This window comes from Paecilomyces variotii, assembly GCF_004022145.1.
Source record: "Paecilomyces variotii strain CBS 101075 chromosome Unknown C8Q69scaffold_13, whole genome shotgun sequence".
Lineage (NCBI taxonomy): Eukaryota > Fungi > Ascomycota > Eurotiomycetes > Eurotiales > Thermoascaceae > Paecilomyces > Paecilomyces variotii.
Genome location: NW_021167152.1, coordinates 723446 through 735455, shown reverse-complemented (window position 1 = coordinate 735455; position 12010 = coordinate 723446). Strand labels below are relative to the sequence as shown.

At 51.5% G+C, this 12010-nt stretch overlaps 4 protein-coding genes across 4 annotated transcripts; 1 reads left to right on the top strand and 3 right to left on the bottom strand.

Moving 5' to 3' along the window:
- Positions 1 to 144: 144 nt before the first annotated feature.
- C8Q69DRAFT_447695 (homoserine kinase) lies at positions 145 to 1353 on the bottom strand (the record flags this gene model as incomplete). The annotated part of the gene is made up of 3 exons (XM_028629226.1): positions 145 to 489; positions 548 to 846; positions 927 to 1353. 3 exons carry the CDS (start codon positions 1351 to 1353, stop codon positions 145 to 147), a joined length of 1071 nt encoding a protein of 356 aa, XP_028482150.1.
- Positions 1354 to 2893: 1540 nt separating this feature from the next.
- C8Q69DRAFT_488543 (putative cora family metal ion transporter) lies at positions 2894 to 7746 on the top strand (the record flags this gene model as incomplete). The annotated part of the gene is made up of 4 exons (XM_028632055.1): positions 2894 to 4284; positions 4366 to 4888; positions 5813 to 7010; positions 7067 to 7746. The coding sequence occupies 4 exons, from the start codon at positions 2894 to 2896 to the stop codon at positions 7744 to 7746; spliced, it is 3792 nt and encodes a 1263-aa protein (XP_028482149.1).
- Positions 7747 to 8044: 298 nt separating this feature from the next.
- Positions 8045 to 10013, bottom strand: C8Q69DRAFT_479468 (nuclear protein DGCR14). Its single transcript, XM_028631446.1, has one exon. The coding sequence runs from the start codon at positions 9756 to 9758 to the stop codon at positions 8367 to 8369; it is 1392 nt and encodes a 463-aa protein (XP_028482148.1). The 5' UTR covers positions 9759 to 10013; the 3' UTR covers positions 8045 to 8366.
- Positions 10014 to 10039: 26 nt separating this feature from the next.
- Positions 10040 to 11831, bottom strand: C8Q69DRAFT_479466 (putative tyrosyl-tRNA synthetase). The gene is made up of 6 exons (XM_028631445.1): positions 11652 to 11831; positions 11151 to 11582; positions 11033 to 11097; positions 10908 to 10974; positions 10615 to 10847; positions 10040 to 10544 (listed from the first exon to the last, which is right to left on the bottom strand). Exons 1-6 carry the CDS (start codon positions 11767 to 11769, stop codon positions 10323 to 10325), a joined length of 1137 nt encoding a protein of 378 aa, XP_028482147.1. The 5' UTR covers positions 11770 to 11831; the 3' UTR covers positions 10040 to 10322.
- Between the last annotated feature and the right edge of the window lie 179 nt (positions 11832 to 12010).

Sequence of the window (12010 nt, the reverse complement as noted above, 5' to 3'; positions counted from 1 at the left end):
CCCTGCAGCACGATATCCACTTCATCAGACACCTTTTCTTGCATCCTTACGTGAGAGAACGCAGGAAATTCTGCTCCGTGTCCGCGGTACTTCACAGAAGCGAGAGTATGGGGAAGAAGACTTGATGGTCAATCGGAGAAAGAATTACTTCCACTCCACCGTTGTGCCTTCGTGGGCCGGTTCCAGCAGCTTCCACTTGCAGGAGATATTCTGCGAGGAGAACTTTGCAATGATACGGTCAGCAATCTCTTCGAAGTTTCCGGTCGCCAGCGCCAGAATGGTGGGACCAGCTCCGGAAAGACAGATACCAAGCAACCCTGGCTGCGTGCTCGGGTTCATGGACTGCAGAATCTCCGTCAACCCCGGGATGAGGCCCTGTCGATACGGCTGGTGGACCTTATCCTGCATAGCCAAATAGATCGTGTCGGGATCTGGGGGTGAAGTACCCAGAGCTGCGGGCAGGAGAGCGGCACGCTGCAGGTTAAAGATCTACACGATATGGTCAGTCTTGGGACGACTCAAGAGGATCTCAACCGCTAGAACTTACGACATCCGCTCTAGAATATGACTTGGGCAACACATCACGGGCTTTGGCGGTCGGTACGACGAAATCAGGAATGATGGCGATCGCCTTGATTTCCTTTGCCCAGCCAAACTTCCTGTAGTGACCAATGCCCAGCGGCGGCTCTGGAGGCCTCTTGCCTGTATCGACACCACCAGCAGGCGCAGGCAGAACTTCACTCAGTGGGATCTCCTTGCGGGCGACGTCTTCAGGCTTGAGCTCATTCAAGTATGTTCCAACAAATCCTCCGAACAAGGTTGCAGCCACATTATCGGGGTGTCGCTCTACACAGCGTGGAAAGCCATGGGTTAGTCATTGTCCTTCGAAAAAGTTGAAGATGGGCAGATCCAAGCCATCGACGTACCGATCATCAAACAGTAATCCAGTAACCGCTCTTTACTCAGTCCTAGTCGACCGACTTCATTGCCCAGCATGACCCCTGCTACGACCGCAGTGCCTGACGAACCCAGCCCTCGACTCAGCGGAATGGGATTTACAATGTGAACGTGGGTTTCCACGGGAAACGCTCGCTGCTCATGACATCGCAGAACATAGAGGGCTACGCGCGTGATCAGGTTGACCTCCGGGTCCAAGCTGATCTGCTCCGTGCTCCCACTCTGGTCCTCATATGTGATCACGCAGTTGAGCGGTTGCGACGACGTCTTCTTCGAGGAGTCCACGGTCACATGGAGTTCCATATACAGCGACAGGGCCAGACCGATGACATCGAAGCCAGGTCCGATATTGGCGGACGAGCATGGCGTCCGCAGTGTGAAGGAGGAGCGACTCATTCTGGCTTGATGACCGTCCCGGATCTAGAAGTTCGGGCGTTGATTTTCTGCGATTGCGGCGGGGGACGTCAAAGGAGGGGCTGAAAGAAAAAGGCGATCAGGACGTCCAGCCGATTTCTGTGCTTCCTCGCTCTCTCTCTCTCTATTGCTGATGGGCTTTCCCCGGACCTGATCTCTCAATGTCTTGGGATAGAGAGACAAAGGTCGGTCCTTTTGCTACCAGTATGACTCCAAAGTGTGCTCTTGGCGCTCCAAAACCAAATCGGGTGGATCTGGCGGTGGAGTTGAAGTCAGGCTAATAAGAATTATTACGCGACGACAATATGGTTCTCGATGACCTGCAAACAGTAGTTCAAGCCAGATGGAGTCGATTGATTCTGCGCATGCATCACATCTTGCGTCCACGAGGATCTCCCCCGTCGATAAAGGACTATATGCACCACCAACAATAATGATACATTCCTCTGCGCAGGAACCCGGATGTCTCAGGCGAACAGACAATTAATTATACCGCGGGAATCCAGCAGAGTCTAGATGAGCCGTGGCTGAGGAAAGTCGTGGAAATTTCGCTTCTAATAATGGTTATTCTATTTCTTGTCCCCCTCTTTCCTTTCAGTCTAAATCTGGACCTTAAAAAAAAAAAAAGAACTCGCTATATTAATATTATTAAAGGGCCCATCCGCCCACTAAGCCAGCTTGGGCGCCCGATGTGACTTTGGCCTCCAAACTTGTGGCCCCTCGCTTGCGCTGCCGTGCGCTGTTATAATATTAGTTCTTTTCCTTTTCCCTGCTTTTCTCTTCTTCCCCATCCAACACGCCGTCAAGGTGATTATCACCCTGTCGCATCTTCCTCTTCTTCTCTCTTTTTTCTCCCCCGTCTTCAACAATTCAAATTCTGTCGTTTCGATCAGGACTCGCGCCCGTTGAGTTCCCGGTTTTCTTCAGATCTTGACTGATCTCGATCGACGTTTCGGACGAGGAGCGGTCAGGGAAATCTGTGGAAAAGTCCCTCACCACCACCGAAACACGCGTTGTTAGTTGCCAATTGATATTCCACGTTTATCGCGGGCAATATCGTGACGGCCTTATTGCTGGAGTCTCAAACCCGGGACTCCCTTCGTCAAAACCAACAACCACTACATCCCTGCGACCCTGGAGCGTGAACGCTCCCCTCGATCACACACAGCCAAGTTGGCGGGCATTCGCTTTACCCAGGCTTCCTTCCTCCACCCTCTGCTGGGCCCAAAATTCCGGGTCTTCTTCGGGGGCGACACCAGGCCTCCATAACTACGGTTTAGCAACAAGAATATTCTGGCACCCGGACGTGTCGCGCAATCACCAGGCCCTCCCCTGGGGTCTGGCTGAAGAAGCTCACGGTTTAAACGTCCCGGGGGCCCCCCTACATACACTGTGGATAACCTTATATTGTGCTGGAAATAATCTGTCAACGCTGGCGTGCATCTAACTGCGGCAGCGAAGCCGCCAGTTCTCCCTGGTCGGTTAATTTTGGGTTGCATTTGTGTGCTGCGTCCTTATCACCATGTCGGAATCACCGAGATCGTCCAAGTGCCTGACTCGGTTCAGCACTCCGGTGCCCGAGTTGGATGACCACCGTTTTCAACTCGATCCTTCAACCGCAGCAGACGTCGGTGCGGAGACCCCACAGAATACCACGCAGCCGGCATGTGCAACGGACGCGCCAGAGCGTCCCGATCTGCTAAACGTCAATGAAGCTATTCGAACGGCGGGCTCCATCTCTCGCGATTTTGAGCATGCGGTTGTGGACGATGACAAGTCGTGCCGGGACGTCGATGGGCGCATCTCGATCGACCGTGCGTCGCCTCTTCTGGCAGCTCGTAGATGGAGTCGGAATCAGCAGGAACCTCCGACGCGGTCCCGAGAATCGTCGCCTTCGAGCAGATCGTCCTCACCACCCAATTCCGTCGACGCCTTCGCCGATCCGCGTCGCCGCGAGCGCGCCAACACTCTGGAGAGCCATGCCACTGTCGACGTGGAAGCTATCCTGCAGCGGACCGTGTCTGGAGGCAGCCATGGTCGCCGTCCGACCTTCAGCAATGCAAGCGTGATCAGACCGGAACAGGGGGATGTCAGGCTGGAAATACCGGAGAATGCCTGCGTCACTCCGTACGAGCAGCCTGGCAGAATTCCGGTCATTGATTACGAGGAGCTGGAGGAGTTCGTCGCTCTCAACAAGAAGGCGAAACCGATCACGAGCAGTCGAAAACACAGTCTGAGTTCCCAGAGCAGGACCTATCGGGTCTTCCACGATCTCAGGCCCAATACTTTCAAGCCCGATCTTCCGAAGATAGTGACACAGTCCTGGGGTCCGGAGCGGTCATCTTCAGAGGCCATTGGGCCTCTCGACGAGAAGCTTGAGGACATACCCAGCAAGGGTATGGATGACAAGGACCTGCTTGAGAAACTGCAGAATGAAAACGGACCAAACCGCTTCAGCTTCTTCTCGTCCGAGTCTCAGAGCACAGTGCACGCCTCGGAACTGGGTGACCTGGTCCTGCCAGGAGACACCTTCCGGGACCTCTTCCAGTTGGGCCCGGAGGGAGGTGTCTGGTGGCTAGATGTTCTTAATCCCACCGAGGCCGAAGTTGGTGCCCTCTCTCGCGCCTTTTCCATCCATCCTTTGACGGCGGAAGATATCGTGACCCAGGAAGCCCGTGAGAAGGTCGAGCTATTCAAACAGTACTATTTCGTCTGTTTCCGTACCTTCTACCAGGTGGACAAGACCAGTGAGGATTACCTGGAGCCAGTCAACCTTTACATGGTGGTCTTTCGCGATGGAGTGATCACGTTCTCCTTCACGGAAAATCCTCACGCCGCCAACGTCCGAAAGCGAATTGGAAAGCTGCGCGACTATGTGTCTCTCAGTAGTGACTGGATCTGTTATGCCATGATGTAAGTGTGCAAGTTGTGCAAATCAGACCTATGGTTGCTGAATAGTATACTAACCATATCCAGTGATGACATTGTTGACAGCTTCGGCCCTGTCATCCGGGAAGTGGAAATCGAATCGGAAGCCATTGAAGACCACGTCTTTGTCGCCCGTGTCGATGATTTCGAATCATTCCTGCCCCGCATCGGCGAACTGCGAAAGAAGGTGATGAGCCTGATGCGTCTCCTTGGCGGCAAAGCCGATGTCATCAGGGGTTTCTCTAAGCGCTGCAATGAGCAGTACTCGGTCACTCCCCGTGGTGATATCGGTCTGTATCTGGGCGATATTCAGGATCACGTCGTGACCATGATGTCCAACCTGGGTCACTTCGAGAAGATGCTCAGCCGTTCACACGCCAACTACCTCGCGCAGCTGAACGTCACCAATCTTGTCCTGGGAAACCATGTCAACAAGGTGCTGAGCAAAGTCACGCTGATTGCTACCATGCTTGTCCCGATGAATCTCATCTGTGGTCTGTGGGGCATGAACGTTCCTGTCCCCGGCAGAGACAGCGAGAATCTTGGCTGGTTCTTTGGTATTGTTGGCATCCTTGGACTCATTGTCGTCGTCAGCACCATTGCTGCTCGATGGCTCAAGCTGATGTGACTACATGGCAGCACTCAGCAACGCGATTACAAGTATTTGCTGCTTCTTCCGCTCTGTTTGGATGTCTGCTCTTATATATCAATTGGATTCTTTCTTTTGTCCGTCGGGAAGTTCAACTTCTCTCACCCTTGCATGATGTTTAGGCGTCTGATTACTGTACTGTACTGTTCTGTGTCAATACATACTCTCCATATATATACATTGCCAATGCATAGTCGACTCGGTCAGACATACCAGGCAAAATCAATGCAGTTCAAGATTGGTTTGAATGCAGGGTGTAATTATTAGCATTTCCAGTAGTTTTACAAGGAACTTTCCCATGCTGGAATCAACTCGTGGATTCACCGCGTGAGGTGCTGACAGACGTCGCGTCGAATCTACTTCTGTACAACAGCAAATTCAGACAACTTTGCGCGTCAAGTAAGAACACCATTGGAATTGGAGATGTCCCTTTCGCATGAATATCGTTTCTAGAGTAATTTGAATCTTAAGAAAGTGGACCCCTTTCATCGTTGTTCAAGCACCATTGGCTGTGGCGCAGTTCTGATGAGACGGAGGTCGGAGATGGGAGGCGATCGTTTTCTAGACTTCCAACGTATGTGAAGCGCCTCAGACTGCAAATGGCCCTGGCGCTCTTTATCTCTCTGTTGGCCTCCTCTGCAGTCCCTGCTGCAAAAGTGAAAATAAGCAGTTGGATCTCAAATTGAGCAACACTGCAATCACTCATCTGCGTCTGGGGACAGCTCCCCTTCCACGTGCCAACGCTTCACCCCGGATTCCGAGCACCAGGTTGTCCACGACGTTGATCTTCAGCCTCGCCCCGGTTGATACTGACGCCCTACATCCTCGATGGGGATGCAATTCCCCAGGCTCACCCCGCTGCAGTCTCGGTTTGCTGCGACCTTTACCGCCACTCTCTTCCTCGTCCTCCTCTATCTAATCTTCTCCAGTCCCCGCTTCGCATATGCCGCCGACATCTCCTCTTCTATCGCAGAGACAGACCACAACTATCCGATCTCGATAGGCTCGTTGTCCGATGGGATTGGGGAGGAAAGGATATGGCTTGAGCTGGACGACTTCGACGACGTCTTGGAGGAAGATGAAGCACCGCAGCTGGCCATAGTTCGGAGGGCCCCTCAGGGAGTCACTGCTCTGGGGAACAATCAGTTCAAACAAAACAATATCAACCAAGGAGAAACACAATACTTCGTCTTTCCAAAGGAGGCTGTGGCTGGCCCAAAGTCTCCAAAGCCGAAAGGGCTTCCCCCATTCGAACCGGCTCCAAACGATGATAGTGACCAGGTCGACCTCCGTGAATTGAAACGGCGCGATGACGAACTTGACAAACGGTCAACGACGGTGTATATCTCGATGACCACCTGCTCACAACCCAGTGGTAACAAGAGCGATCCTGACAGCGGATACACGCCGCCCCAGCTCCAGGTTTACATCTCCCGATCCGAATCGCTGCAGAAACCGGGGCCTTCAGTCGATAATTCGAGCCAGGTTCAATACGATGCGGACGGTGGATACATGGGAGTCGCTATGCAGGCTGACGGGGACGTTTACCTCTCTGTGTCGGCACCCAATGCGACGGGGTATTCTGGAATATATACGTACGAAATCGCTGCGTCCATCGATGCCTATTTCCACAGTGTCGTGGAGGATGATCCCTTTCTTTACTTCGTCGATGGCGATATCAGTGCCGCCCTTCTTGTGACGAATAACGTTACCGAGTCAGCGTCGGATTCTGAGAATTACAAGCAATGGATGAACATCACTCCGCCGTATACAGTCTTTGCGAGCAACACCAACGACACGTCTATAATTGGTATGCAAAAGTCGTACTGTGCGCTGGATCAATTTGCGCAGATCAGGAAGAGCAGCAACAACGTCGAGGTGGGAATGACGAACAGAGGCTTGGGAAATAAGCCGAAAGAGCAGTTCTACATCACCGGTCTGAATCGCAGTTCGACATACTATGGTATCCTTGCTATGGATGGCAATTCGACCAGTTCAGGAAACGGGATCATCGGCGGAGGAGGAAAGGTCTGGCGGCCAATGAACTTCTCCACCAAAGCAGGCATGTACTCCTCGATCATGCGTCTATATTGTCGAACCTCACTGACCGTCTGATAGATGACAACTGCGCTGTTTTGTTCAACCTCTCATTCTGCTCAGAGGTCGCCTATGCCGTCCCCTCCAACCCATCACTCAATGTCGCTGAACTCACCGACATCTACGACAGCTACGCTGCCTCCCTGTACAAGAACTTCTCCTATTCTCTACAGCAGATCCAGTGCAACGCCTCTGCCGACTCAGCATACTCACTCGCCGTCGGCTGCGACGACTGCGCTGCAGCCTACAAACAATGGCTCTGCTCAGTCACCATCCCCCGATGTGCCGATTTCTCAAACGACGCAAGTTTCCTACGCGTCCGAAACGCAGCCCAGCCCTTCCTCAACGGCACCCAAATCCCCAGCGACAGCCCTCTCGTGCAATCGCCAGTGGAGAGTCGATCCCGCAATCCTTTAATCGACAGCCAAATCCGACCAGGTCCCTACAAAGAGGTCCTACCCTGCCAGGACCTCTGCTGGGACCTCGTCCGGTCCTGTCCCTCCAACCTGCAATTCTCTTGTCCAGTAGGCCGAGCCCTGAATGCCTCCTACGGCTACCGCGACCCGAACGGAGATATCACATGCAGCTATCTCGGCGCAGCGTACTATCTCAATAACTCTTGGAGTTTCCGCTCTCAGGCCTTGGTTTCTCTTTATTATACTGTGGCTATTTTCTGGACTGTCATTTGGGCGTTTGTGTGAAGAATTTATTTTTTTTTTCTGTATTTTTTCTTTTCCTTGAGTTGGGGAATGGGGAAAGAGACGGTTCATGAGTAAATTAGTTATTATTATCATTGCGCCCCCCCTTTTTTTTCTCTTTTAGCTATCTAGCGGATATCATACCATGTCATGTTCTTTTTTTGTTCCTTCTTGTCCCTTCTGACATTGAATAAATACCTACTGTTACGTGTGCTTTCCCCTTGTCTAGGACGATAGATATCATCGTGCATATGTGAAAATGAAATAGAACGAACTATATTATATAAAGTGAGAGTGTAAACCTCGGTGCTTGTACCTGAATATATTTCATGTTGAGGTTGTGAATGTAAAGTTTCAGATTTTCCTATTCCACAACGAGTCTTAATCTGTAATATCTCAGGAGATATCTATCCTTCTTCTTTAATAATAAACGATACAAGAAGAAACAAATAAAAGGAAAAGAAAAAGGGGGTATCATAATTCGTATCCCATCCATCCAACCATCCAATCAACCAACCAGCAAATCATAAAAATAGAATATTCTGAAAAGCAAACCATTATACTCCCCAACCAATCAATCCTAACTGAACACCAGAAAACATTTTTACAAAGTGAAATCCACTTCACTTCCTCTTCGGAGTCGGGGTCCACATATTCCTCAACCCGGACGACGACGTAAAAGAAGACCCTCTAGGCGTGCTACCTACTCTCTGTAACAATTTCTGCGCTGCAGGCGTCAATGTCTTTCCCGGCGTACTTCCCCCGCTAGGCGTTCGTCCAGAGGTGAACATCGGACTACTCGGGAATCTAGGGACAGGGGTCTTGATTTCGCGAGCTGTTTTCTCGGCGCGTTTGGTGCGTGCGGCGCTCTCGACCATGCGGTGATGGAGTTCTTCGCGTTTGCGGTTCTCTTTGATCTGGAAGGGGTTGGGGGTTGAGTCGCTGCTGGTGGTTGAGGTGAGGAGTTTGAGGTAGTGAGACTGGTCGATTTCGGGTTCGGGCTCGTCTTCGTCGACGAACGTGTAGCCGTTTACTCGGGGTGTTTCGCCGCCCGTGAAGCCGGGTTCAGAGTCCGTACGACGTGGTCGTCCTGCGATGGCGTCTTTGATGGCAGATATGGATGGAGATGGAGGCACTGCTGCAGCCTCGTTGGATTCAGGACGGAGTCGAGTATTATCGTATACGACCTGTCTCGGTCCCGCGCGAGACGCAGCCTCTGCTTTCTGCTGGACGGTCTCATGCGTATCCTCCACGCCGGAGGGAGTGAACATGAGCGAGTTTTCCGCGCTAGATTTCCACGCATCAGGCTTAGCTGGCCTGGCGTCCATATCCGTCGTGATGGCCACCAGTTGCTTATCATTATTATCCGGATTCCGCCCCTGCTCGATCAACTTCTTCTCCTCTCGCTTCCGATGCGCAATCTGCCTCGCAGTCGGAATCTTATTCCCACTCCACATCCACGCGTAATTCTCCCTCCGCTTCGTATTCTGTCTATCCAACAACTGGTAAAACGACTCGTTATCCTCACTTGTATATTTCGCCTGGAAGGCACCAAGTCCCATATTCGACACATCAGGCATGTCTTTCCTCGTACCCTCCGTCTGCGCAGTCGATGCGCTCGACACAACAGACATGGGCGTATCGCCTCCCCATCCAGCAGGTGTGTCGCCCGGCCTTCCTCCTGCGGGAGTCATCGGAGTCATGCTCACGCCGCGTCGACCCCTCGCGCTACGACCGGGCGTCATAACTTCAGATAGTCTCTTGCCTGCGCTTGCTATCCATTCTTTATCCTTCGACTCGAGGGCGTCGAGGTATTCTTGCTTCGTTTGCGTTTCGAGTAAGCCCGGGAAGAAGTCGCGAGCGATGATGTGCGAGAGCGCATCGGTATAGGTATCTTCGTCGAGGACGGTAGCTGGTCTCTTGATCCGTTTGGGCGGGGGAGGGGGCGGCATTAATGCATTGTCGGATTGGCGTTTGATTAACACCTGCTGGGAAGAGGGCGTTGACGACGCCATGGTAATTTGGAATGAACAGGAAAGGAAAGAAAAGGAAGAACGCAAAGCGTCGAGAAGCGACGAGAGAGGAGAACCCCTAGATATAGCGACAGGTCAGATAGACATGGAAAAATAGGATAGAGAGAGGTCGAGTGGATGAAGTAAGTATGGAGGCTGACAAGTTTAAAGACGGAGTTGAGTTGTGGCGGCGTCTGCTGTTATCTGATTGGCTGGTGCGCCAGTACTAGGAACCCCCGTTCTTTAAAGTTGTTTAATATAGAATAATATAATAATAATACAGTCATTAAGCTAGCTGTCAATTGCTTACTGGTATGTATGATTTGAATAATCTATCAATGTTATTTTTTTATTGCTATATGCGACTGTTCAGTGTCCTTCCATAATAAGCCATAGGATGCAGTCAACTAGTGGTCGATTCGCTGGAAATTGCCCAACAGGGTATCTGCGATGAATTTTTGGATATTCTATTTCTGAGGTCACGCGACAACGGGACCGGCGAGTTTCGCCTTCACTTTGGAGAGCTATCGGCGATCCTCATATAGAGCATGCTGTTCATAGGTAAGCCTAAGGCTTCGGGTGCTCTGGAATCTCTTGTTCCTTGTTAGCTCCTGGGTAGCGAGAACCCTTGTCCTTGACCTTCTTCTGCTTCTTCTGCGCCACTGGAGGCGGGTAAGCCTTGAGAGTAATCTCTTGCCACTCGGGGGACGCTTGGTAGGCTTCGTGGATAGGTGCCATGAGACGGGTCAGGGCATCTGCAACAGCAGGCTTCAGGGTTTGTGGTGTTAACTAGTAAATACCTCAGTTAGTATGCCGTTTTGAGAACCGGAATTAGTTCAGAATCAAGAAATGGACTTACAATGTCATTCGAATAATCATCCTTGAGCTTCTGAATATCGGTGTAAATCAAGGGTTCGGCATCCCGGCGTTCCACACGGAATTCTCTCTTTCCAGCAAGGGCGGCTGCAGGAAGTAAGACAAATTCGACGAGTGCAATAATGCCATTGTTTTCGACAATTTTCGGAGCCGCTTGGGATTTGCGGATCTTCTTAGCGACAACCTCAGGCGGGTCAAGGAGATCAATCTTGCTATCTGTTGGACTTTAGTGGCTGTTCTGGGGAGAGGAAAAAAGAGAGAGAGAGAGTCTTCTACCTTCATCACTGGAACTCATTTTACCTCCACTAAGACCCGCAACCATGGGCGTGACAAGATGTGCGCGCTATGCCTTTGGTTTAGCTCGTTGTTCAAGATACTAGCTTGATCGAGACCGGTCTTACCTTTCGATATCCGAGCTTAGGTAGCCACTCCGTCGCCGCCACGAAAAGCTTCCTCTGGTCGACACCTGTCTATTGTTAGATGAAGTATAGAATAGGTAGGAATTCTGCGGAAGCGCACCTCCTAGCTCAGCATCCACATTGAGATACTCCTCATCGAGAACCTGGAGGAGAGGGTAGAGAAGGCCACTCAATGGAGCATTAGTGGACTGCTTGACAATTTCAGCGCCACTCTTCCTAGCGTCGTGCTCAGAAGTCAAGGCTGATAGGCGGTATAAATCCATCGTGTACTTAGGACTCGTCTGGTATGAACTGCCCAGCACGAACTCGAGCTTCTCTGTCGACACGCCAACTGCCTCCAGGATTGCTCTGATGACCTTCTCATAATACTTGACACGGTTCTCCACCAACTCCAACGGCGCCTTCAACGAGTCCAGGAACGCATGGACGTCCGCAAGCAGAATCACAACCTCACATCCCGCAGCCAATAGCTGCGCAATCTTAAGTGCCGGTGTGAAATATCCCGTATGAGGTTTTCCCGTCGTGGCCGTGCCTAATCAACAACAGGTATCATCATGTTAGTCTGGGAATAATGAGGGCTGCTGGTGTGTCATTGACTAACCCCAGTAGACACGCGGATTGCGCCCCTCCGCGAGGACGCTCTCCACCAACTCCGGGTTGATGATCTCCGCGAGGTTTTCGCGTATGAGATCGAATCTTGCCTGTGCGGATGCGTCCATTGTGCAAGCCTGTTAACACTTCTTAACAGAGATATCAAAAACGAGGGGCAACCAAAAAAAGAGTATGGTGCCGCGGGGAAGTCTATTTCTGCCAATGCCTATGACTCCGCCGGATCATCTGAATATCCGGTCCCGGCGGAATCCGTGGATCGGGGATTATTCTGAGCTTCTTAGGTTGACCATCTGTGATAATGGATGAATGATATCTCCAGAGCTTAGAAAATGCACAGAGATCTTGTCA

What these genes read in the sequence shown, in the direction of transcription:
- C8Q69DRAFT_479468 (XM_028631446.1), bottom strand. Translation starts at nt 9,758, where the DNA reads ATGGCGTCGTCAACGCCCTCTTCCCAGCAGGTGTTAATCAAACGCCAA.
- C8Q69DRAFT_479466 (XM_028631445.1), bottom strand. Translation starts at nt 11,769, where the DNA reads ATGGACGCATCCGCACAGGCAAGATTCGATCTCATACGCGAAAACCTC. An exon ending in TGTGGATGCTGAGCTAGGAG is followed by an intron (nt 11,098 to 11,150) that starts GTGCGCTTCCGC and finishes AACAATAGACAG; the next exon opens with GTGTCGACCAGAGGAAGCTT. An exon ending in CTAAGCTCGGATATCGAAAG is followed by an intron (nt 10,975 to 11,032) that starts GTAAGACCGGTC and finishes CCAAAGGCATAG; the next exon opens with CGCGCACATCTTGTCACGCC.